Source organism: Nyctibius grandis, chromosome 15 (assembly GCF_013368605.1).
Source record: "Nyctibius grandis isolate bNycGra1 chromosome 15, bNycGra1.pri, whole genome shotgun sequence".
NCBI lineage: Eukaryota > Metazoa > Chordata > Aves > Nyctibiiformes > Nyctibiidae > Nyctibius > Nyctibius grandis.
Genome location: NC_090672.1, coordinates 13,464,572 through 13,486,216, shown reverse-complemented (window position 1 = coordinate 13,486,216; position 21,645 = coordinate 13,464,572). Strand labels below are relative to the sequence as shown.

At 45.3% G+C, this 21,645-nt stretch overlaps 2 protein-coding genes across 4 annotated transcripts in view; one reads left to right on the top strand and one right to left on the bottom strand.

Annotated features, from left to right (window-relative positions):
* Positions 1-21: 21 nt before the first annotated feature.
* CENPX (centromere protein X) lies at positions 22-1,463 on the top strand. Its single transcript, XM_068413150.1, has 5 exons — positions 22-84; positions 168-219; positions 291-344; positions 682-770; positions 907-1,463. Exons 1-5 carry the CDS (start codon positions 46-48, stop codon positions 919-921), a joined length of 249 nt encoding a protein of 82 aa, XP_068269251.1. The 5' UTR covers positions 22-45; the 3' UTR covers positions 922-1,463.
* Positions 1,464-2,087: 624 nt separating this feature from the next.
* Positions 2,088-21,645, bottom strand: part of ASPSCR1 (ASPSCR1 tether for SLC2A4, UBX domain containing) — a 44,581-nt gene continuing 25,023 nt past the window's right edge. For all 3 annotated transcript variants that reach the window (XM_068413149.1, XM_068413147.1, XM_068413148.1), the window contains 6 exons: positions 21,051-21,113; positions 20,704-20,756; positions 7,708-7,759; positions 6,922-6,991; positions 6,405-6,592; positions 2,088-5,049 (listed from right to left, as the gene is read on the bottom strand). In XM_068413149.1, coding sequence (XP_068269250.1) covers positions 5,036-5,049; positions 6,405-6,592; positions 6,922-6,991; positions 7,708-7,759; positions 20,704-20,756; positions 21,051-21,113 — 440 coding nt within the window. In that variant the 3' untranslated portion in view covers positions 2,088-5,035. The remainder of the gene's footprint in view (positions 5,050-6,404; positions 6,593-6,921; positions 6,992-7,707; positions 7,760-20,703; positions 20,757-21,050; positions 21,114-21,645) is intronic.

The window sequence follows — 21,645 nt, the reverse complement described above, 5'->3', positions numbered from 1 at the left end:
CCCGCGCGCGCTTCCGGGGGGCGGGGGCCGGCAGCGCGCGGCGCCATGGCGGAGCGGGAGGGCGGCGCCGGCGGCTTCGGGAAGGTGCGGGGGCCCGGGCGGGAGCTCGGCCCCGGGGGGACCTCGGGCTGCCCCCGCCCCGCTCAGCCGCCCCCCTCTCCCCGCAGGACACCGTGGACCGGCTGCTCCGCCTCCACTTCCGGGACGGCAGGACCCGAGGTACCGGGGCGGCGGCGGGCGGGCCCGGGCGCGGCGGGCCCCCGCCTGCCCTAAGCGCTTTGTTGTTGCAGTTAACGGCGACGCGCAGCTGCTCGTGGCCGAGATGCTGAACGTCTTCGTCCGAGGTAAGGACGCCGCACCCGCTCCCGGTGCCGGGCCCACGGCCAGCCCGAACCGTGATAGGGGCCCGTTACCGGCTCCAGGGGACACCCCCCCCCCGCCTCCTCCCCAGGCAGCCTCCGGCTCCTCCCGCGGTGCCCCAGCGCTGCCGCCGCACCCCACCGCAGAGCGAGGAGCTGCACCTGCACCCTGGGGGCCGGTGGAGGGCCTGCTCCAGGAGCTGGGCCGCCTCCTCCCGGGGCACGGCGTGTTCCTTCCCCAAAACCAGCCCCGGCGCCTCACCGGGACCACACGGAACATCCCTCAGACGCCCCAACGCCTTCCCTTACGCTTGTCCTGCAGAAGCAGCGGCGCGAGCAGCACGGCAGGCTCAGGCGGAGGACCTGGAGAAAGTGGACATTGAGCACCTGGAGAAGGTGCTGCCGCAGCTGGTATGTAACTGTAGAAGCTGAAACGCACTTGAAGAGGATCAGGATGGGGGCTGAAGCAGCTTAATCCTCTTCCTTTTGGGAGATGTTTCGGGGACCCAGCAGATGTGCTGACGGGCTTGCTGCTCTCTCCTTACAGCTTCTCGATTTCTAGAAGCCTCCTGAAGCACATGTGGCCTGCCAGCAGAAGACCCTGACCTGACGGTGAACATCTGGCTCATCCTCAGAGTCCAGCTCTAGGAAGAACAGTCTCAACTTTTTCTTCCTCTGCCACATTTCTCCTGTTTCCTCCCTCCTTTACCAAGCACGACAAGGCCCTAGGCAACTCTGCTGTCAGATGCTATTTCTGAACAGTGGCTGCCACACGCTTGTTTTGGTCGCGGTGTAACTGGTTTCCATCTTGCTGCCTCACTCCTCTAACGGTCGCCTGCACTTCACAGCACGGTAAGATGCCGTTGCTTTCTCAGCTAATGTGAGAAACAGGTGCTGCTTCACAGTGATGCATGGAAAGACTTAACGGCTGGAAATGTCATCCAAACATGAGGCTCTCATCACCTCAGCAGGCAGCTGTGGCAGGAACTTTAGGTCCAGCTCCAAGCCTGTCTAATGAATAGGTTGTTAACAGCTCAGTCACAGGCTCTTGCCAAAAGCAGGTAACTGATCTTTATTTTATAAATAAACAGTGTCTGTCCCTCACTGCCTTCCAGTATTTCTCTAGGGCTGTGACATCAAAGAACACTTGGATCCTTTTAACCATTTGATATTCTCCTCAGAAGCTGCTTCCCCTCTGCTATAAATTTGTTCTCACAAAGAAACATCAATAAATTAAAACCAAGTCTCCCTCCCTTGCTCAGGCTCTTTGCTGCAATTAATCATCAAAAGTCAAGTTGCTTCAAAGAGTTGCAAAGCCTTCCCCTCACCCACCCTCTTCTCTAAATCTTTGTAGGACGAAAGGAAAAAGGACAGAATAACAAACAGCATGTGTGAGAATCCCACATCATGGGACAGCCTGGCCCCTCGGCCAGCAGGGGGGCCGGGGGGAGCTGTGAAATAAGAAACCTTACACATGTAGGCAGGACCCACACAACTGAACTGGCTTTGTTGGGAAATACACAGCCGGCTGCACGAAAAGCAGCTGACACCAGCGTGCCCTAAGGATTGCACACTCTGTTGCTGGCTATCTGTAGTCTTTACCATTAGTAACAGCGAGCAGTTTTTTCCCCACTGACAGCTGTAGCAGGGCAAGGCTCAGAAGGTCACTGTACTCTCTCAGCCTAGAGCTATCAAGGGCATCACTCAGGACACCAGCCACTTGTAAACTTCAATTAAAACCACAATTTAATACACATTCTTTCTGATGACAGTACCAGCTCAAGCAGTGCCCCATCGCTCTGCACTGCAGCCTCTTTGCCAAGACAACTGTTTGTGCAGCTGTACAACGAAACCAATGAAGGAACTGACCTAGTTCAGCCTTCAGCCCCACAACCATATGGTGAAAAAGGCAATAGCAAAAAAATGCAATTAATACTACCTTTGAAGGCCTCAAAACCCCAAGGATGAGTTCAGCTACTATAACAGAAGTGATATGGAAACAAATCCAGCTCATCAGGTATCTGCATGTATTGTTCTGTGGCAGGGTAGGAATCCTGGTAGCAACTACCTTCGTGAAGAGCTTACAGTTTTAAATATTGGGGTATCTTGTCCCTCTTAAAGAATTCACTCCTACTTTCTTGCCTTTTCCAGATTTCAAATCCTCATCTCTCTCCCCATTCTGACTCCTACTGACACACAGATCTCTCAAAGCTGCCGCCCTAAAAAGGCTTGAGTTCACCTCCCTGACATACCTGGTCCATACAGAAGCATTCTTGACTGAAGATGGATTGCTGATGTGAATGTTAATAGTAAAGCAGTACTTTAGTAGCAGCAGCAGCTAAACTAACTCTTCTTTGTATGGGGAAAGGGGAATAAGACCTCTGGTCTAGCTAGACCTCCTATTCTGAAAGAGAAGGAGATTAAACTGGGTTTGACACATGGCTGAGTTACAGAAGGGACAAGCATGGGCAGAACTGACTGAGGTAATGCACACAGCAATATGAAGTCTCCTAATCCTCACCCCTGCACTTAACCCATTAAACTGCCCCAGCAATAATGATATTGCTGCTTGCGTCCCTAAACTTTTCCTTCTGTTTTCCCATATCAGGTACTCGCAGGTGATAGTTATGGTGCTAGATCTTTTGTCAACACTGGTGGAATCAATCAAAAAAGCAAATCAGTACTATTTGATGTTACCTGTGCTCTTCAAAAAATAAAGACTAGCACACCTGAAAGCACACAACTTCCTACCAACCAGACTGCTGCTGTTTGTTCTAACCCTGTGAACCCAAACCACCAGCACAAGTACATCATCACCCATCGTTAGCTATGGCTATTAGTTGCTCCCGATATATCCTGCACAAATCCAGCAAAGCAGCTCTAGCTACAGTCTGCCTCTGGCTTCTGCGAATAAGCCTGACATAGCACCTGAACCAAGACAGAGATAGTCCTATGGAGCGTAGGCTCAGCCCACACTTAATCCACTGAAGTAATAAACTTTAAACATTCTTTAGTATTTTTTGTTTTGCTGTAGTATGTCTTTCATAGCCTGTCAAGAGCCAGAAGGGCTTGCTTTCCACAGGAAGGATCCAGAGCAGCAGCTGTACATAGTGCCCTTGCATTCTCCGCTGCCAGCGGCCTCACACGTGCCCTGTTTATGTTTGGGTGTCATATAAGAAATCAATCAACATTTTTGCTAGAGCATTCTGCTCCCTCCCCTTTGAGTCTCCTTTTTCCTCTTCCACCTTTCTTTCATGCCTCTCCCTCCCTCTGAGTTTCTTCAAAGCATCTGGGAGCATTTGGAAGTAATTAGACCTGAAGGGAAATGTTGGCCAGGCTGGGAGACAATGACAAGTGCCAGGAACCCTGGGTGCCCTTTCTAGCCACTTTGAAGTTCATTCAGATGGTACAAAGCTCCGTTTTGCTTTGTTGAAAAAAAATGGGAGGAAGGGAATGAGGCATGACAGGCCCATTGAAAAGGGAGCAGGTTCCTGTGAACTGACAGAGAAACGGAGTACTGGGGGAAGAAACATTATCAAAGAGACCGACGAAAAGGCCTCCTATGACCACTCTGCTTTATTACATCTACAAATTGTGCAGATGCACACGTAGTTCGGGCAACAATTGTCTATACAGGGAAAATGGAAAACACGTTATTACCGTAACGTGGAGCCCCGGCTGTCCAATAGGGATCACTGATCCATGGAGAAGACTTCAAATAAAACACAGCACCATGGCTACTGTGGCACTATAGAGTCCCTCTCCCGTCTAAGCACAATTCTAACCAACAATATTTATCCCCGTACAACAACTGCAGGGGGCAAAGATCTGGAGTAGTGCTTCCCTCTGTACGCTAACGGCACGGCGGAGAGCAGCTGCTCTGCTGTGGAACCATTCGGACCACAGAAGTCCGTAGATCAAAGGTCACGTGAAGAGACCCTTTTACTGGATGTTTTTTCCCCTCACTGTAACTGTAATTACTGATGTTAATTATATGTAGTGAAAATAAAACACAGAGCTCCGGACAGAAACAAACTCCACGTGCATTCCACTAACAGATACCTGTGTGTTTTTGTTAGCACGATTCTGGCAACTGAAAAGAATGAAGTGCAGCAGACCAAGAGGGTCACAGCAAAAGCCTATTCCAACTGCTTTAAGTGACCTAAGTGTTTCCTCTTCACTCACTTTCCAGCCGTCTATGCCCAGAATTATCAGCAGCACTAACCCCAGCCAGCAAGAAGCAGAGAGAAGTCTTATTCTAGGCAGCACTTAACTATAGGTAAAACTGAACTGGACTGTATCTTGCTGCTAGAATTCAGGCAGCTAGACTCGATTTATGTCTGAAGGTAGAAATGGGAAGATCCGAATTTAAAAACATGGATAGAAACAAAGTGCTTCGCAGAGAGTATATAGGAATTATTTCCCCCTTAATTCTCTATTCATATTATTCGCATCCAAGAAACCTTAAATTTAAACTCTAACCTTGCTTCTGTAGTCACAAAGACCACAAACAGGCCTTCCACTCTGGCATCTCAAACAGCAATTTTCTATTTATGACTAATGTTCATACAGATTAGATCTCTCCAGGGCCACCAGCAATTTCTTACACGTTCTGAATAAATTCATCAGGAACGGGGCACAGCTGACTGCTCACGGATCCAGCAGCCCACAACGTTTCATCTCTTCCCACCTACAAAATAAACATAAGAGCATTAACACACTTAACCACGCAGTTTGCACTGTATCATTTTTCAATAACGTGATCTAGTTGCTGAGGGTTCTATACACTGCTGTGTTCAGGCGACAGCTGGGTAGCACGTAGGAGCACTTCTTAGGGGGATGGAATGGTGAATACATTGTAACTTTCGGAGTGGGGAACTTCATCCTACTTGTTATTAACATGCATGTTAGAGCATGTTACTAACCTTTCATACCAGCTGTGAATGGGTAACCTGCACAGGTGGATGAGATGTTATTTCATACTTTATCCAGATAATCTTTACTTGGGAGAGAAAGTTCTACTCTCAAGTAGAACTTCAAGCATGGAAACAGGAAACTACAGATGCTGTTTCCCACACGATCTGCATCAGTATCCCAGCACCAGTCTAAACCAGACCAGCCACAGCAGGGAAACACACCCACCCACTGTTTGCAGCCTTCCAGCAATCATCTCACACCTTACACTATGCTTGCTGGAGCTTATGGCCCCACAGTATCTTCCAGATTCAAATACTAAAATTCTCATTCAGGAAGTCAACATTTGGCATTATTAGCCAGGGAATTCCAGATAATTCTTCCTAGTTTTATTGCCGTTAAGGGGGTTGACTGAATGTCGTGTGTGTGTGTCCCCTTTCTCTTCTCTTTGCCACTGTATCAAAAAGTGAATATTGCCAATTGTTTAATGCAGGAATCCTTCCTTCTAGTTACTTCATATTATGTACAAATTCTCATATAAAAATCACACTTAAGCTATTGGTTCTGGGACTAAAAACAAGGCTGCAGTTTTCTCATCAGGATAAACCAAGAAAAAATTCATAATGGAAACTTCGTTGCAATCTTAACTATGGAAAACCACACTGTTTTGCAGTGAAGATTAAAAACAGAAAGACCAACACAAAAAAATTCAAGAGAAAGGAAAGTACTAAAAGAGACTATACCAGCAAAGGTAAAATAACGACAGATTTAACAGATGATGCAGGCCCTTGGAATGCAGAATATCATGCCTATTGGTATCTGAACTACACTAGCACAGTTGAGAACTCAACATGTTAAGCCCAGAACATAGTTAAGAATGCTGCAAGCATACGGATGAGACATCAGGCTCAACGATGCCCAGAGCCCGCATTCAGATACTGGAGACCTCAGCCTTCACTGGAGAAGTAAGTCACAAGCTGATCTGTGACTGACAAGCACTGAACCAAATGTCCTGCAAGCCTTATGTTGACATCTTCAAGAATACTGTCAACATCCAACACGTTTGGCACAGAGGAGCCTGCCTGTCTGGGGATTCAGAATTAGAAGAGCTCTCCTCTGATTTCATGATACCTGGCAGCTTCAGCCATTTGGGTATTTTCCCAGGGGCCCTTCTCAACACCTGTGGAGCTTCGTGCATGCTTGCTAGTTCTGGCTGCTCATCAGTCTTCTTGTCACTTTCCACTTCTGGTTCAGAGAGGGATGGAACTGTTGATTCTAAAGATGGCGAAGCAGGAGGAACTGATGATTTGGACAAACATCTGAGGAATAAAAAAAGCAAGTAGAATTAAGCTTCATTTTTTCGTAACAGCCTGTTGTACCCCCACCACCTTTAAACTTTTAAAGTCAGATTGAAAAGGCTCTTCTTTTTCATGATAAAAGCTGTAGGATTTACTTGATTCAGTCACTGAAATCCTACTTTGCAAAGAAGGACTCACAAAGCTATGAAGTATGACAGTATGACTGTTTCAGGAGAAAATGAAGCCCTAGTATCTTCAGAGCACGTTTCTTTGTAGTAAGATGGGCTCGTTTCTTGCTTCCCATCCCTGAAATACTCACCCATTTCCAACTCTATTCAGTCCCAACGTACCTGGCTACTAATAAATCAGCTGCAGAAGGGGAAACTGCAGAGCGCAGCAGATCCGGTTTCAGGTAACAATCTGTTTAAAAAGGAAACCCAAACACTTGTTTGGTAACATAGAGACATAAATTACCACAGAATTACATAGCAATCAGCTCAGCCAATACCTGCTGTGTACTATAGGAAATCTCCATCACCTTCCCTCAACCAACACCGGATGCTTTTAAACCACGACAGTTTCTTTCACAACTCAAGGTGCCCTATTTCATCATTCAAACCTCAGGATCTTGACATTTTCTTTCCATGCTCACTGTATCTCAGAAACTTTTCTGTGAAGCCAGAGCATGCTTTAATCCAGGAGAAACAGAGACTCTAAGCATAAACCAGAGGTGTCAAAGAATCAAAGATTCAGATCTGTTCTCCCATCTCCAGCCCGTCCACTACAACAGGAGGTCTGTAAAACTGTTCCATAGTCATTTATCTAGTTAACATTTCGGACAATGGACTTTCCTTCTACAGAGTTGTTCTTCTGTCATTCTTGTCCCCATAGTAGACAATGCCTACTCTATAGCCTAACAAATCTCATAAGAAAGGTACTATGTTTACACTTGTGCTCAAGCTAGCTGACCAAGCTGGCTCCAAAGAGCTTCAGCCATTTGGAACAGGAACATGTACCAGCATTCGAGAGGACTGCCTTAACTTTGGTTGGAAGAACTCCGAACGTAAGGATGTAATTCTTCTGAGTCTACTATGGGAGCTATGCGGTCAGCTGAGGAAGAGAGGAAATTCACTCACCCCTGCACTCCTCAGATCCAAAATGAATGACAGCAGTTGGAAAGAGTTTAGCCTGCAGCACAAGGGGAAAAGAAGAGATCACTGATTGTAGGCGCTTTCACAGGTCACTGTGAACATTAGAGACAGGTTAGACAGCTACAGACAAATTCAGAGTGCAAGCTGAGGTCACTGAACCATCTATAATTCAGAAAAGGCTGAACTTGTGTAGAGCACAGGGCACTCGGAGTAAGACATGAAGCAAAATCCTATGATCTGTTCTACTACACACCGATGACGAGGCCTGTACAGCAAATGCTCATTGCACTAATGACCTGCCATTTGCTTTCCTGTCCCTGTATCTCAGGCCATTTTATTTCACCCACATTCTCCGCTGCTGAGCAGACAGCGTGAGCATGATTAAGAATCTTTCGAGACCTGAGCGGCTGATAGTAAGAGAAGGACAATCCAGCTATGGCCTCAGAAATCTGTTCTAGATTATTCTGTTACTTTTATACCGTCTCTAGTTGGAATTTGTCTAGTTTCAACAGCTTTCCAGGATGCAGTCCACCCTTTTACAAATCCAACCTGAATTCTTAGTTCCTACTTGTCAGAATAATTGCCATATTCAATCATTTTTTTCATCCACTTAGTTCATTATGTGACCTAGATAAACGTAGGACTGCCATTTTCATATCTACATTCATCTGTCTGATGATCTTTATTTAATCTGCAAATGCTATTAATGATTATTTTGTATTTACACACCTACCTCCAAACCAGATAAAAATAATGAACAGTGTGGCCAGAACTAATTACAGCAAAACCAGCATAAGTGATCTATGTTTTTCAACAATTCCTCTCCGACTATTATTTGAGATGCCAGTCAGCCAAATAATGATTCATTTAGAGTGTGCTTTAATTACACCGCGTGGCACACCTTAAAGAACCCCCTCATATAGGTCATGAAGCGCTGAATAAAGTGAAAGTAAGTTAAAGTATGTAAATTTATTGAGTCTGTGATCTCATAAGTACTGTCTCCACATGCAAAGACCTACGATAAAAGGACAGTGCCACAGTGTCCTGGCTGACCACGTCAGGGGAAAGGGGGGAGACACTGCCTGTCTCGCCGGGAATGGCCCCAGAGAGGCATGTACCACATTACCTCGAACCTTATCTTTTTGCCTACCTCTTCAGTGCTCCACAACAAGCAGCAATTTCTGGTCAAACGCATACACAAAACACACATTAAAGAGAGTTCCCATTAGCTCATAATCTAAGAGAACAAACTCTTCCTTCTGCAACCCAGAAGTGCAATAAAGCCAGTCAGATTTGCCACGCTACCATTCACTACCACTCTACAGAGAAGAGACACTCTTCTGTGTAGGGAAGGGAAAAAAAAGAAAATAAAAGTGGAAATGTCTACAGTCCTAGTCAGCAGGCCTCATTCCTAATTTAACCTGTTTGTAAATTTACCACACTGCTTTATACTTCAGCTTCCCCCATTTTAAGGTGTATACCCATCACACAGGAAGAATGAGATGGCAACTGGTGTGGAGTCACCATCTCTGGATGTGTTTAAGAAAAGCCTGGACACGGCACTTAGTGCCATGATCTAGTTGACAGGGTGGTGTCAGGGCAACGGTTGGACTCGATGATCCCTGAGGTCTCTTCCAACCTGGTTGATTCTGTGATTCTGTGACTCCACAGCCTGCTGAGGCAACCTGTTCCAGTGCCAGACCACCCTTCTAGTAGGTTTGGTTTTTTTTTCCCCTTTTATTCCAACGGAAGTTCCTGTAATTCATGTCCATTTCCTCTTGTCCTTTTATTGGGCACCACTGAGAAGAGTCTGGCCCATCTTCCTTGCTGTTTCCCATCACGTTTATTACACACACTGACACGAATCCCCCAGAGACTTTTCTTGTCCAGGTTTAACAACCCCAACTCTCTCTGCCTCTCCCCATATGTCAGATGCATCAGTCCTTTAATTATCTTTTGGTCCTTCGCTGGGCACCAGAGAAACTGCAAAACTGGACTCGCAGTCCCACTGGTTCAACCAAGGAATCACAAAAGCAACTGCAGGTAAGTGAGGAGGGTACCTACCCACAAAGCTCCCTCTGCCACTTACAGTGATTATAGAACACCACCACACCCTCAAAGACATTGAAGCAGTAGAAAAACTGGTGCTGGGACTAAGCGACACATAAAAAGCACTACATCACCACGTCCAGATGGCACACCCAAGTGTTCTCAAGGGACTGCAGGGTAAGAGATTTAAAATTATTAAGCTTTGCGCTAAAAACAGACACTGCTGCAAGCACAGGCTTGTGTTTTTAAAAGGGTTTGAAGGTGATTTGCAGAAGATTACTACAATATGGTATCACCAGCTGTACCAGTAAGGATTCTGAAAGAAAACTATCATCACGCTTATTACCAGAATTAACATGTCAGTATAATACTATATAAAGAAAAACTACCTGAAACAATTATTTTAAGCTTTCAGAAGGCCTTACACCAAAAAGCAGGTAAAGAAACCAAATCATCATAGTGTAGAAGAGGCGAGTACTGTCACAGTCAGAAACTGTACAGAAAATGTTTATTAATGGTGTACCTTCACCCTGGCAAAAACAATAACACTAAATTTCTCACCTTGATCCAATAAATAAACAAACAGACAAAAGCAAGCAACTGCCCCTCTTCATATCCTTAATGCATACTTAGGAATCGTGCAGGCCAGGCTGCCTGCTCTTGAGTTTTCTTGAACCTCTGTTGCCACCATCAGCACAGTCAGGATACTGGAATGACGGTCCTTGGACCTGATCCAGCACAGCAATTACCAGAACTCAAAGGAACCCTGATCTTCACAGAGGAGTCTGTGGATTGCTACCTAATACAGAGACTAATAAAACTGTATTAACTGGAGGCAAAATGAAACAGTTTCACCTATCTTCCTGACTACAAACTTCAAATGAGTATGTCGTATTACAAATTTTTTGACATTAGTCCAAAGGCTGTAGGAGACCTTCACATACAGTATGGCCCACACCATGTTAGACTGAAGCAGAAGACATTCATCAGTCTACTCCACGTCTCAGCTCCTGCTCAAGTAGCCAGGCACCTTCACATCCTTGAACTGACATTTTCACAGAAATCATTATTTATTAGGTCTTTTAACATTTCATTCCTCAATCAACAGGGCCTAAGGTTGCCTGCTCCAGTCACAAAGACGGCTCTCCATAAACTTTTTTAATTAAAAAGTACCAGACACGGTTTAGAAACCCCAGAGAAAACTCTTGCAAGAGCTTTGATGTTTCCGCTGCATTCGTCTGAAGGGATCCCTCTATTTAGGAAACGGGTGCCTTAAAAAGCTCCCCCCCCAACACACATACACTCAAGCCCTTTTACACACAACATCCTTTTCATGCCAGCTGCAAGTTGGAAAATGAGGTTTTTGTAGCGTGTTAGTGTTGGAATTTTTTAATAACCTCCCCTCTCTTTTTTTCCCCTCCCAACCAATTATCTTGGTAAATAATTAACATTCTGAAGGAGATAAGTAAGCACAGCATCTCAGAGCTCAAAGCCCTTTAGTTCAAAGCCCTGCCCTTTTCTCTTCCTTTCCCTGCTGCCGCCACCCGAAACTTCCTTGTCAATCAAGCTCTGGGCACACACATCAAAGCTTCATGTGGGAATGGCCCCAAGGGGTCAGAGAAAATTCATGGCAGGGCCTGCATGAGGCACAAAGAGAAAAAGAGAGTGAGAAACACAGACCAAGAGCTAGACAGACACACTCAACCACACAAACACACAGATAGAATGCGCCCCAATATAAACCTCTACCCTATTTACTCACAGGTTGACAAATAACCATAGTTCTAAGTTTCAGGATCCACCTCCACAACCATTTCCCACTGCTGGCAAAACATCAGTCCAAACGTTTCAGTTCAAGATCTTTTAATTGAAAGAAACTTAAAGGAGCTAGGCAGCAGCTCACAAGTATACAGAATGCAACCTCCTTCCCATGGCTCACTTCCTTGCATCCCCATCCTTTCCTAGGGGTCAGCCAACACAGTCCCCTCTTGCCAAATTTAAATCCAATAAGTTCTTTTTCTTCAATTCAGATAGACTGTTGGCTCATTCATACAACCCTTTGTCTAGCTTCCTCCGTGCAGAGTTCTCAGGTACCACACCAATTTCAGCACTTGCTGAGGGTTCAGTACAGAAGGCAGCTAGCTACATCTCACTGATCACCCCAGTAATTCTCCAGCCAGTCACTGGCAGGACATAACGCTGTCTGAGATTTTTCTGTAACACAAAAGTATTTAAATCAGCACCAATTTCATGTTAAAAAAAAAAAAGAAAAAAAGAAAATCCAGTGGAATGATCCCACTGGCCAAGGAATGTCTTGGCATAAAGATGAGAAGGCTTTAGTAGCTGCAGTCCAGGAAAACATACAAACCCGAAGTTAGAGCCTCTAGTATTCTGCACCACTGCTAAGAATGCAAGGATCAAATATTGGGCAGACCATTACCTGAAAACTATATTCTCAAGTCAGCTGGTATTTCCTCATTTGCAGTTGTTCTAATGCACAGATCAATGTCTCTAGAAGAACTCTGCAGTTCTTAACCTCACTGCACAGGATTCTTACAAGAGTATCTGCGAATCAAAACAGATTTAGAAACCTCTCACGAGTCACACTGTGCCTGTCAGATTGACCAAAGAATCACAGGCCGTTTGAAACAAATATTGAAAAAACTCCATTCAGTTATATGCAAAGAATTACTACAATATGAATGAGTCAACAGGTAGTTACTATACTCAAATATCCAGCATTTCTCTTCCTTGCTGCTTTGATTTCCAGCCAAAGATACAATGCCACTCTGACTGGGAAAACAGATGTTATTAATCTACCAAATTACAGTGTTCAAATCACACTGTGCAAGGCACATTTACAAGATACAGTTAGATTATTATTTTTATTGCAACAGCACCTAGAAATCCAACTGCAAACGGTGTCTCATTATGCAATTATATATATATGCAATGAGCAGCAACATGCAATATAAATAAAAATGTAAGGAAGTATGAGGTTTGGGGTTTTTTTTTGGTACAGATGAAAAACTGAGACCTAAAGAGATTAAATAACTTATTCAAGGTCACACAGGATGGCATAGCAGAAATGAGAATGAAGTATGTAAGTCTCCAGAGTCCCATCCAAGGCCTTAATCACAGGACAGCTTTCTTCTGAAGAGATCAAAAAGTCACTGATGAGGCAAGAAGTGGAGGAAGCCAGTGTCCCGCTTACTGTCTTCCCCATTTAAGGAGTATCACTCCAAACCACCAACTCCTCCGACTTTAAAAAGATCTAAACAACACAGCTTCATCAATTTACTTAGTTACAGTTGCAGGAGTTTAAACGAACGCTTTCCATTTCTGAACTCTGAAGAGCAGCCTGTTACTCATAAAGCCGCATTTAGTCCCAAACTATGTAGCTAAGTAACGCAAAGTTTTATTTCCGACAGGCAGAGCACAGTTACCCAGACACCAGAGTGGTGAGCGTGGTTTGTGACAGCAGGGCACCCTGGCTGCAGAGCGGTACTGGAGCTACTGCATCTTGCATTCCATGATAAAAATATCTGCACTAGAGCAACATTCCCCTGCGAATCCAGCTGCGGCACACAAGAGAAACATTTCTGCTCTCTTTTACTGCACGTTTTAGCCACTTGTTCTTTAGAGCACAGAAAAGATTTCAGGCAGAACCCTCCTCAAATAACATGTCAATACTTCCTCCTTCACTAGGTAACTCCAGACACACACGTTCAAAAAATCCTAGATCAGAGTATTGCAAAATACACACATTATTACCATGCAGTTACTCTGTTCGCTGGCAGAGTGATGCGGTCTAAGGGGAACTCGCAGCTGCCAGAATGAGAAGCATTCTTTCCGTTACATGATCTGAAAAGATTAGAGTGCCACAGGTCTGCTGTTAGTTTGATGTTAAAAGATGAATAAGAAAATAAGCACTTCAAAGGAACACGCGCATGGAAGGAGAAACCCAAGCTACCAACATGAAATACTGCACAGTACACACACCCCAAACACATAAACTAGCTCTTGGAAAATTCAACCGGAAAGCCGGTGGATCAAAAGCTTCTCCAGCAAGACTGCAAAGCATCGCTGAAACAGAAATAAACACTACAGTCATGGTGAAAGGGGCAAACTGACTAAGTGGCTCGTGTTTATAACCTGAGAACAAAGCTGCTCAATGTGGGCTGCAACTGCCAAAGAAGATGGATATTCTGCTGCCAATACGGAGCAGAGCACCTTTAAAATTCATAAGGCAAAGATAAGATTTGAAAGCACTATTTTGAGACGGCTACTTAAGAAGGAATCCAGGTATAAAGAGCATTCATTGAGCCCTTGAGCTCAGATCAGAAAGATCTGGCCGCCAAAACTGACAGCAGAAGAGAGAACATTTTGGGCGGAATCTCCCCTCTGAACTCAGCCATACACGGCTCCCACCCGGACTGAAGTGCCCAGCCGCACTCGAAGTCAGCGTAAGCAGCAAGCACGGACAGCCTCTGTGAGCACAGTTAGCAGACCTCGCACGACAAACAGGAGGTGAGAGTGCTCCAGAATCTGGTCAGGTGAGAAAATCCTGAACAGATAAGCAAAGGGCTAAGACTTCATATGGGAAGGTGAATGTCATCCTCTGGGCTGGATGAATTTCACTATTAATTGCAATTTTCTTTGCTAGTAAATGGAATAACCGCAAGGCTTGCCACTGGAAATACCTCCGACGGACTGACTCTGATGAAGTAATTTTTTCTGAAATTGCATTCAGACTCTTGCCAAAAGGCTTCACACTGCTCAATTCGTAGTCGGCTTCACTGAACAAGCATGCCAGATGTATTGCCCAAACTGGCATTAACAAATAGGATATGGAAAGAGAACCAAAGGCAAAGAACAAACAGCTCCTCTGGATTTCTGCCCCACGCTACACGCCAGAGGAAACACTCGGTACGCTCTAAGATCTGATTAGAAGATCTAAATATTTATGTGGAAGCCTGTGGATTCCTGTAGCTCCTCTGAAGACAGATGATGGCCTCCTGCCCTCTTTGCTGCCTTGACTTTTCCAGCAGTTGGTATTCTTACCTTCTGCTAACTCGTTCCTAGTATTAACTCAGCAATCAATTATTTTTCCACTAACACACCCCAGATATGCACCACACAAGCGCCTGTTTCTGGGAGGAGAAAGAAGCTAAGAAGCAACCCCCGAAAAGCTCACCTAGCCTAGAAAAACACACACAAGCAACTAGAGCTATAAGGAACCCAAAGCCAAGTGCTACAACAGGGAAGCCTGCAGTTGATCAGTTCTGGAAAGCAGAACATTATAAAACACTTCAAGGGACATGAGGATAAGGCAGCCAGTAAAAACAGCAATAACAAAAAATCAAAGCAATGCCTTGAAGTCTTTATGGGTTCCAAAAACTCCACGTTGCTGCCAATCTGTGTGCTCACTATACTGTAAATACACACATATTTTTGGGAGAATTCACTTCAGACAGTTCTTTCAGCCCAAGTATCTTGGCAAACAAGTTGACAATATTTGTCTTTTTTCCTGGTTTTGCTTGCAGCGTAAAGGTTCTCCCTTCATTGTAAGCGATCAGATTTCATGAACGTGGTTCCAATCTTATCAGCTCAAATGGAGTGAGAGGGTGGCGAGAGCAGAACTGTTGATAATATGGTACTCCACCATCTGCAGTGACTCCTCTTATTGGCTTCAGCACAAATTTCAGTCATTTATAAATATTTGAATGCTCAAATGTGCTCGCATTACTGCCTCAGACACCATCCACTTTTTCTTACAGACAACACCAAGGCAGTCTAGAGAGTGGAGGATACCCTACTGCTAACGTAAGGCCTGGGAAAGCTAGGTGCAACTCCGTGATTCACGTCTGACATGAACAAGCAATCCCAAACAACCAACTCCCAGTCATATCACAGAAGAAGCAACTCCATCCTTCACCCGAGCAGAGGATGGCGTTGTGATACCATCAGAAATCATACAGTCTCCATGACAATAAGTTTCTAAAACACCCAGGCTGGCAGTGGTCAATGTCCAGAACACCCTGTGCTTGGGCTCAAGCAGGCTCTGCCTCTGACAGTCCCAGAAAAGACCGTAAGTTTCTAGAAAATCCTTCTGAAGTTCATCAAGAGAATTCCCATATCCTTGGAGGATGCTGCTAGAATTCCCTGTGTACCAAGGCACTTCTCAAAGACAAGGAGAAAACAGAAGGCAATTAAGTAGCCTATGACTAAACTGAAGGGAATAAATAATTGGATGCTTCTCTGCCACAGTCCTACTTAGAAGTAATAGTAACAGTCCACTTAGGCTTAGACATGACAGCATCATGTATTCTGAGAAGACATGAGGCAACCTAGAGAACCAAGAATGGACTGTGCAGAAGCCGTAAGCCGACCTCTATTCCTTTACTCTTTGGTTTTCTTAACTATTTCTCATTTTCTGTTTCTCAAGAGTTTAAGCACCATATTTGGGGAACAAGAATCTAAGAAGTCCCTGAGAGCAAAAAGAAATAAACCACATTTTAAAAATGGAAAAGCATTTATGGAACAGGGTAATTAGACAAAATCTCATGTTTGAAAGTTAGGAATTCCAAGGCTCATACAATTCCAATTATAGCTCACAGTTATGACCGAGATAATTAGACTTCAGTGCAATCTTCCTTATGATTGCCTTTGCTTCCTCTGAAAGTCACTTCACTCCTGAATAATGAGTATACACTCCGGAGGTGTTGTACGAAGCACCTATGGTCTACCTCTATTTTGGTGTGTTACCTTCTGCTCAGGTAAGATGCGTATGAAAGACTGAAGAGCCTGATAATATAAAAGTTAAATGTTGAAAAAATCCAGAATGGCTAGATTCAGCATGGTAGCACCTGTTTTGGAAGACCTGTTCTGAACAGAAACGCATGTTTCTAGTCATCTAAGAAACATTCCATTAAAATCAAGTGTCAGGTTACACGCAGGCGTCTTTGCAAGGGAACCGCATCAGGTAAAACGCATTCCAGAGGCTATCGCTAACACTACTGACACAGAGCACCGGGAGCAAAGGCTGTGAATTTTGGCATGATACCACCTGACAACCTTAAAGAGCTGTATTACTGATAAAGACAACCTCCCTCCTCAAACTTTCACACATCTTCTGAAAAAAAAAAAAGATACCTCAGAAAGCTTGAGAAATTAGCTGTTCCGTTACTTTACTCATGCTCCCTTTTCCCTACGACGTCCAGAAGAACCGCACGCTCCACAGCACTTCCTCCACGTTTGCATCCCATGTACCAAAACACAGCATTACTCCAGAACAAGCTCTCACACTATGGAGATCCTGAGTACTGCAAGGTCATCTTAGCATAAAAGCTCCTCTTCCCCCAGCCCAAAAGCCACACATTTCACAAAACACCTTAACCATATGCCTTCTGTCTTTACAGAGCAGCTCTGTCTTCCCACCCCCTTCCTTCCAGATAAAGGGAACAGAAGGGGAGCTGTGACTAAAGTACAGAAGGTTTCCCTTCCACAGACCACGCGATGCCTGAAAAGGGCAAAGTCTTCACCTAACCCACCCGGTACAGAGCCTAACCCCATCCAGCGTGGGACCGGGCGCCGCAGCCTGCTCCGCAACCCTCAGCCCTGCAGCGAGTGTGGACACTGACCCGCACAAACTTCCTCCCAGACTGCAGAGTTCTTAGTCTGGAAGCCAATACTAGAGAGCAAGTGAGCAGTGGTGAGCCAGTCCTGTCCCCAGCGCTGCCCCACCTGGCCCAACACCAGAAACGTCACCTCTCGCCCCTGGTCTGGGCCAGTGTCATTTTTACTGAGAGCACTGAGGCTCGGGCAAAGCAGTCCGATCAGCAACAGCCACCTATAAAAAGGGCATCCAACAATAACAGTTGCCAGGGACACGAAAGCCAGAGCAGCTTCCGCACCCGCTTCTTCCCAGGGAAGAAAGGCCCCTTCAGCCCCTGCCAAGCACGCAGCTCCGCAGCAGAAGGGAGAGCCTGTCCGAGCAGAGGACACTGCGCCACGGGGCCTTCCCTGACTCAAGTGAAAGTTAAAGGTGAAAAAAGGATTTACACCGGTCATGGGGAGCAAAGCTTCACCCAGAATCAGCCAACCTAAACTGGGATAAGGCACCGTCCCAGTAAGTCAGAGCACTGTGGTCTCTGACAAGCAGCACGGGTAACCAGAATGGCATGACAAGTTCCTGGCAGGAACTGTTTTATTCCTGTTTGATGCTTCATCCAAATAAAATGTTTATAAACACACAGAATCATTCCTGCCATAACAGACCGTGACCTGAAAGGGCTGAAGGGCCCCAGGCGACATGGCCACTGGCATTAAACACAGCTCTTCCAATCTGCAAACCCGTTTTACATAATGGCCGTTTTACACCCAGCTGCATCAAACAACTTCAAGGCTGTAATGCACATGCTCGTGTGCCCTTCCCCCAGCACACACTCCTGCAGTGCAGAGGCCATTGCCCCAAACCCTAAAACTCTAAATAGTGGAACCCAACCCCGTCCAGGCACACGTTTCTTTCTGCTCCCCCCCTACAGCCCATTTTATCCTTCCAAGGCACCTCAGCCCCTTGCAGCCTTCTCCCTTCTCACCCCGAACATACATGAATTTATTTGCTCCTCAAACAAATCAATTCCCCTGCTCCTTCTTGCCAGTCCAGCGACACGTCTTCCCTTATTGCTAAGCCTCTACTCTGCTTGCCTCATTAGAGTAGTGTTGCTAGCCTCGAGCATTTGGGTCACATCATGCACTCATTTCTAATGCCCTAGGGCCCTTCAGCCGAGGCTAAGGCCTTCCCGAATATAATTTGATTAAAACAATCCTTTTTTTTTAAAGAAAAAAACCTTTATTATAAAACTGCTCTGGCCTGCTCCTTTCACCATCAACTCATTTTTGCAAGTCAGCTGTCACTTCCTACAGAGACACTGAAAAGAAAGCAGTGTATTTTGTAGGGACACAAGTCTGGAGGCTGAGACAGGAAATCTGTGAACACATCCCAGCCAAACCTTAGACAAAGACAGAAAAACACCTATTTTAATCAGGAGACCTCTGTGGGTGAGAGCTGCAGAGAGACCATGTTTTGGAAGGATAAAAAAGGCTTTCCAAAAAGCATGCTAGAAAATGTGTGCAAAGGAACTCTAGGTGAGGGATGTGCTCAGACACGACAGCTTAGGACCAAAAAAAGAAAGGAAAAAAACCAAGAGAGACAGAGAAGGGCAGCGAGTAGCGTTCATGTGCCATGTCAGACTAGTCTGTACTAGTCACAGCTTTACAGCTACTTCCCTTGCCTCAGAACTGCTAACAAGTGCAGAACGTTTTTTATTATCTGCTGTTCCTCTGAATGTTTTCCAAATATATCATCAGCAATGCAACCATAGCCAGTCGCCCCTCATGGGATTTCTCAGAAATCTGAAGACAAGATTTGTCCTTTGCATTTCCCATCATGGTTACCATGTGTGCCTGGAGACAGTGTTTTGGGTGGCAGACAGGGGTGAGATGGCACAAGTCAGAGGAAGCCGGGAGAACTGCCTTCATGCCCAGATGGCAAAATCTCCGGGCTCAAAGACACAAAGCGCTTTCCACTGGTATTTTCATTATTAATTAAAATATACAAAATGGCTTTGAAAAGAAAAATCATTGTTCTCCCCACCCACGATGACTTTATGTCTTACAAACAGATACGCTGTCCCACTCCCGTCGGCAGGAGAAGCGCAGCCACGCACGCTGCACGCTCGAAGAGAGGCCATGGTCAAGCAGAGAGCAGGAAGGCTGACAGAAACAGAGCAGTCCTCGGGCTGTGAAGCTGGGTGGAGGCCAAGAGCTGCTGCACAGCAATTCCTGAGCCACAGAACCAAACAGGGCTGTGATCCCCCAGAGGCTCAGGACTCCCTGGGAAGCTAAACCTGTCACAGGCATGGTGACAGTACAAGGAACTCCAACATCAACAAAACCACTCCCAAAACTTCAAATTTCAGCAAAGAATTCTTAACAGGGTATTAGGAAGGAGAGAGACTTCCCACTGTCAACACAGGGATCCACACTTTGCTTCCCTGAACATTCAATAGCCTAACAGCAGCTGCACCTGTATCTCACCCACATGGCCTGGCCAGGAAGCTGTGGAATTTGGAAAGCTCCATTACAAACAACTTCAGCGGCAGGCTAACCCCTACCTAATTCACCATGCTGCCTGAAAGGTCCCTTTCTCTATCCCTCTCCCTGAATGACGGCACATTTTAAACATAGTGAGTTCAGGGCAAAGTCACTGGCAAAATCATTCGATCAGTCTCTTAACACATGTGTGATTTACACAGCCAAGCGTCTCTGGCCAGAGACTTCAAGACCACCTTATTTGACATTTGCAAAAAAACTCCAGGAATCTGTATGTGAAAACCAAATTTCAGCCCTTGAGAAAAGTTACACACAGAGAGTACATAGTCCTCAATGTACAAGCTGGTTTAAAATAAATTCTCCCATAGTGATTATCAAAAAGGTCAGATTTTTGTCTACTATGGCCTCTAGCTCCTGCTGTAGAAATGGGAAACAAGTTACCCATCCAAACCCAGTGTCACATCTCCTACTATACTAGTCCAACCACAGATACAGCCAACTCGCATTAGCTCAGCTCCTGCAATAATGGTTCAAAGTTAAATACAGTTCAGAGTCTGTAAGGCACGGAGTGTACGTATGCAACAATGCGACCCCCCAGCCCTGCCACAATATGCCAGTGCATATTGTTGCACAAGGTGGACCTCTTCTGGTGAAGAGCCTGTGCTCCAAAACACCTGGTTCCGCTAGTCTTGGCTAAGCAGAAGTCTACAGGGATCACAACATTATACAGCTTCTTTTAAAAGTAACTAAAGCATACGGCAGGGTGAAGGGGAGCAGCGAGTCAGAGAACCACAGAGCACACACGTGAGTCCTTACCTCAAAGAGCGTCAAACTTTCATCGTTCAAGATGATTCTGGGAGGTGCAATAACTGAAGTTAAAAAACAAGTTACAAAACAGGACCACCCAGCAACCAAAACAATAAATACAGCAGGTATGGGAGGGGTTACTGCTCTTTAAAGGGGTGACACATTCACACTGCCCACACAGGCTTCTTATTAGGCAGAAGCATAATGTGGCTAAGTGAGCAGGTTACAGCTTCTTTGCACTCTGAGGCTGTACTTAGGGAAGGAATTCCTCCCCAGGTCGTACCTCACGGCATATGCACCACAGCTAGGAACAGGCTTTGTAAAGTAAGGCCAGACATTACCAACAGCACACTCACACAAGTAAAATGGCAAGTCGGCATCTGCAAGGTGGCTTCTTACAAAGTCTCTCAAAATGCCAACTGTGAAAAAAGGAGAGAAAGGTTTGCTGAATTACATTTGTTTCTTCAGATGCTGGGCAAGAAGGATAACCTGTACCAGTAGAACTGCCCTCTACAATGTCTGTAAATGGCCTTTTCCTCAGAAGAACACTGTTCCTACTACAAATATCTTGGAGAGGGAAAAAAAAAAAAAAACCACCAAAAAACCACTTAGACATGCTGGTCCCTTAGCAAAATGTAAGGATACCAGTGAAGTTCTTCCAAGGAAATCCAACAGCAGCTGCAAGAGTTGCAGAGACCAGCCAGGTGAGGCTCTGGTAACTAGTTATTAGTTCTTGTTCCACACAAAAGTATAAAAAAATGTGTGAGTAACCATCACTGCCAGCTGAGAATAAGAGGATCTCAATTAACAGCAGTAAGAGCTACTTGGTGCATGGTCTGACTGTCTTTTGTGGACTGATGAAGGCAGAAAGGTTCATCCCCTGTTATTCTTATTACAGTAGGTGAAGCTTCTCTTTCTTCTTCCTGTTTTTTTGGTTTTGTTTTGGATTGG

Coding starts and splice junctions, on each gene's coding strand:
- CENPX (XM_068413150.1), top strand. CDS start 46: ATGGCGGAGCGGGAGGGCGGCGCCGGCGGCTTCGGGAAG. Junction 85..167: donor GCGCCGGCGGCTTCGGGAAG/GTGCGGGGGCCC, acceptor CTCTCCCCGCAG/GACACCGTGGACCGGCTGCT. Junction 345..681: donor GCTGAACGTCTTCGTCCGAG/GTAAGGACGCCG, acceptor CTTGTCCTGCAG/AAGCAGCGGCGCGAGCAGCA.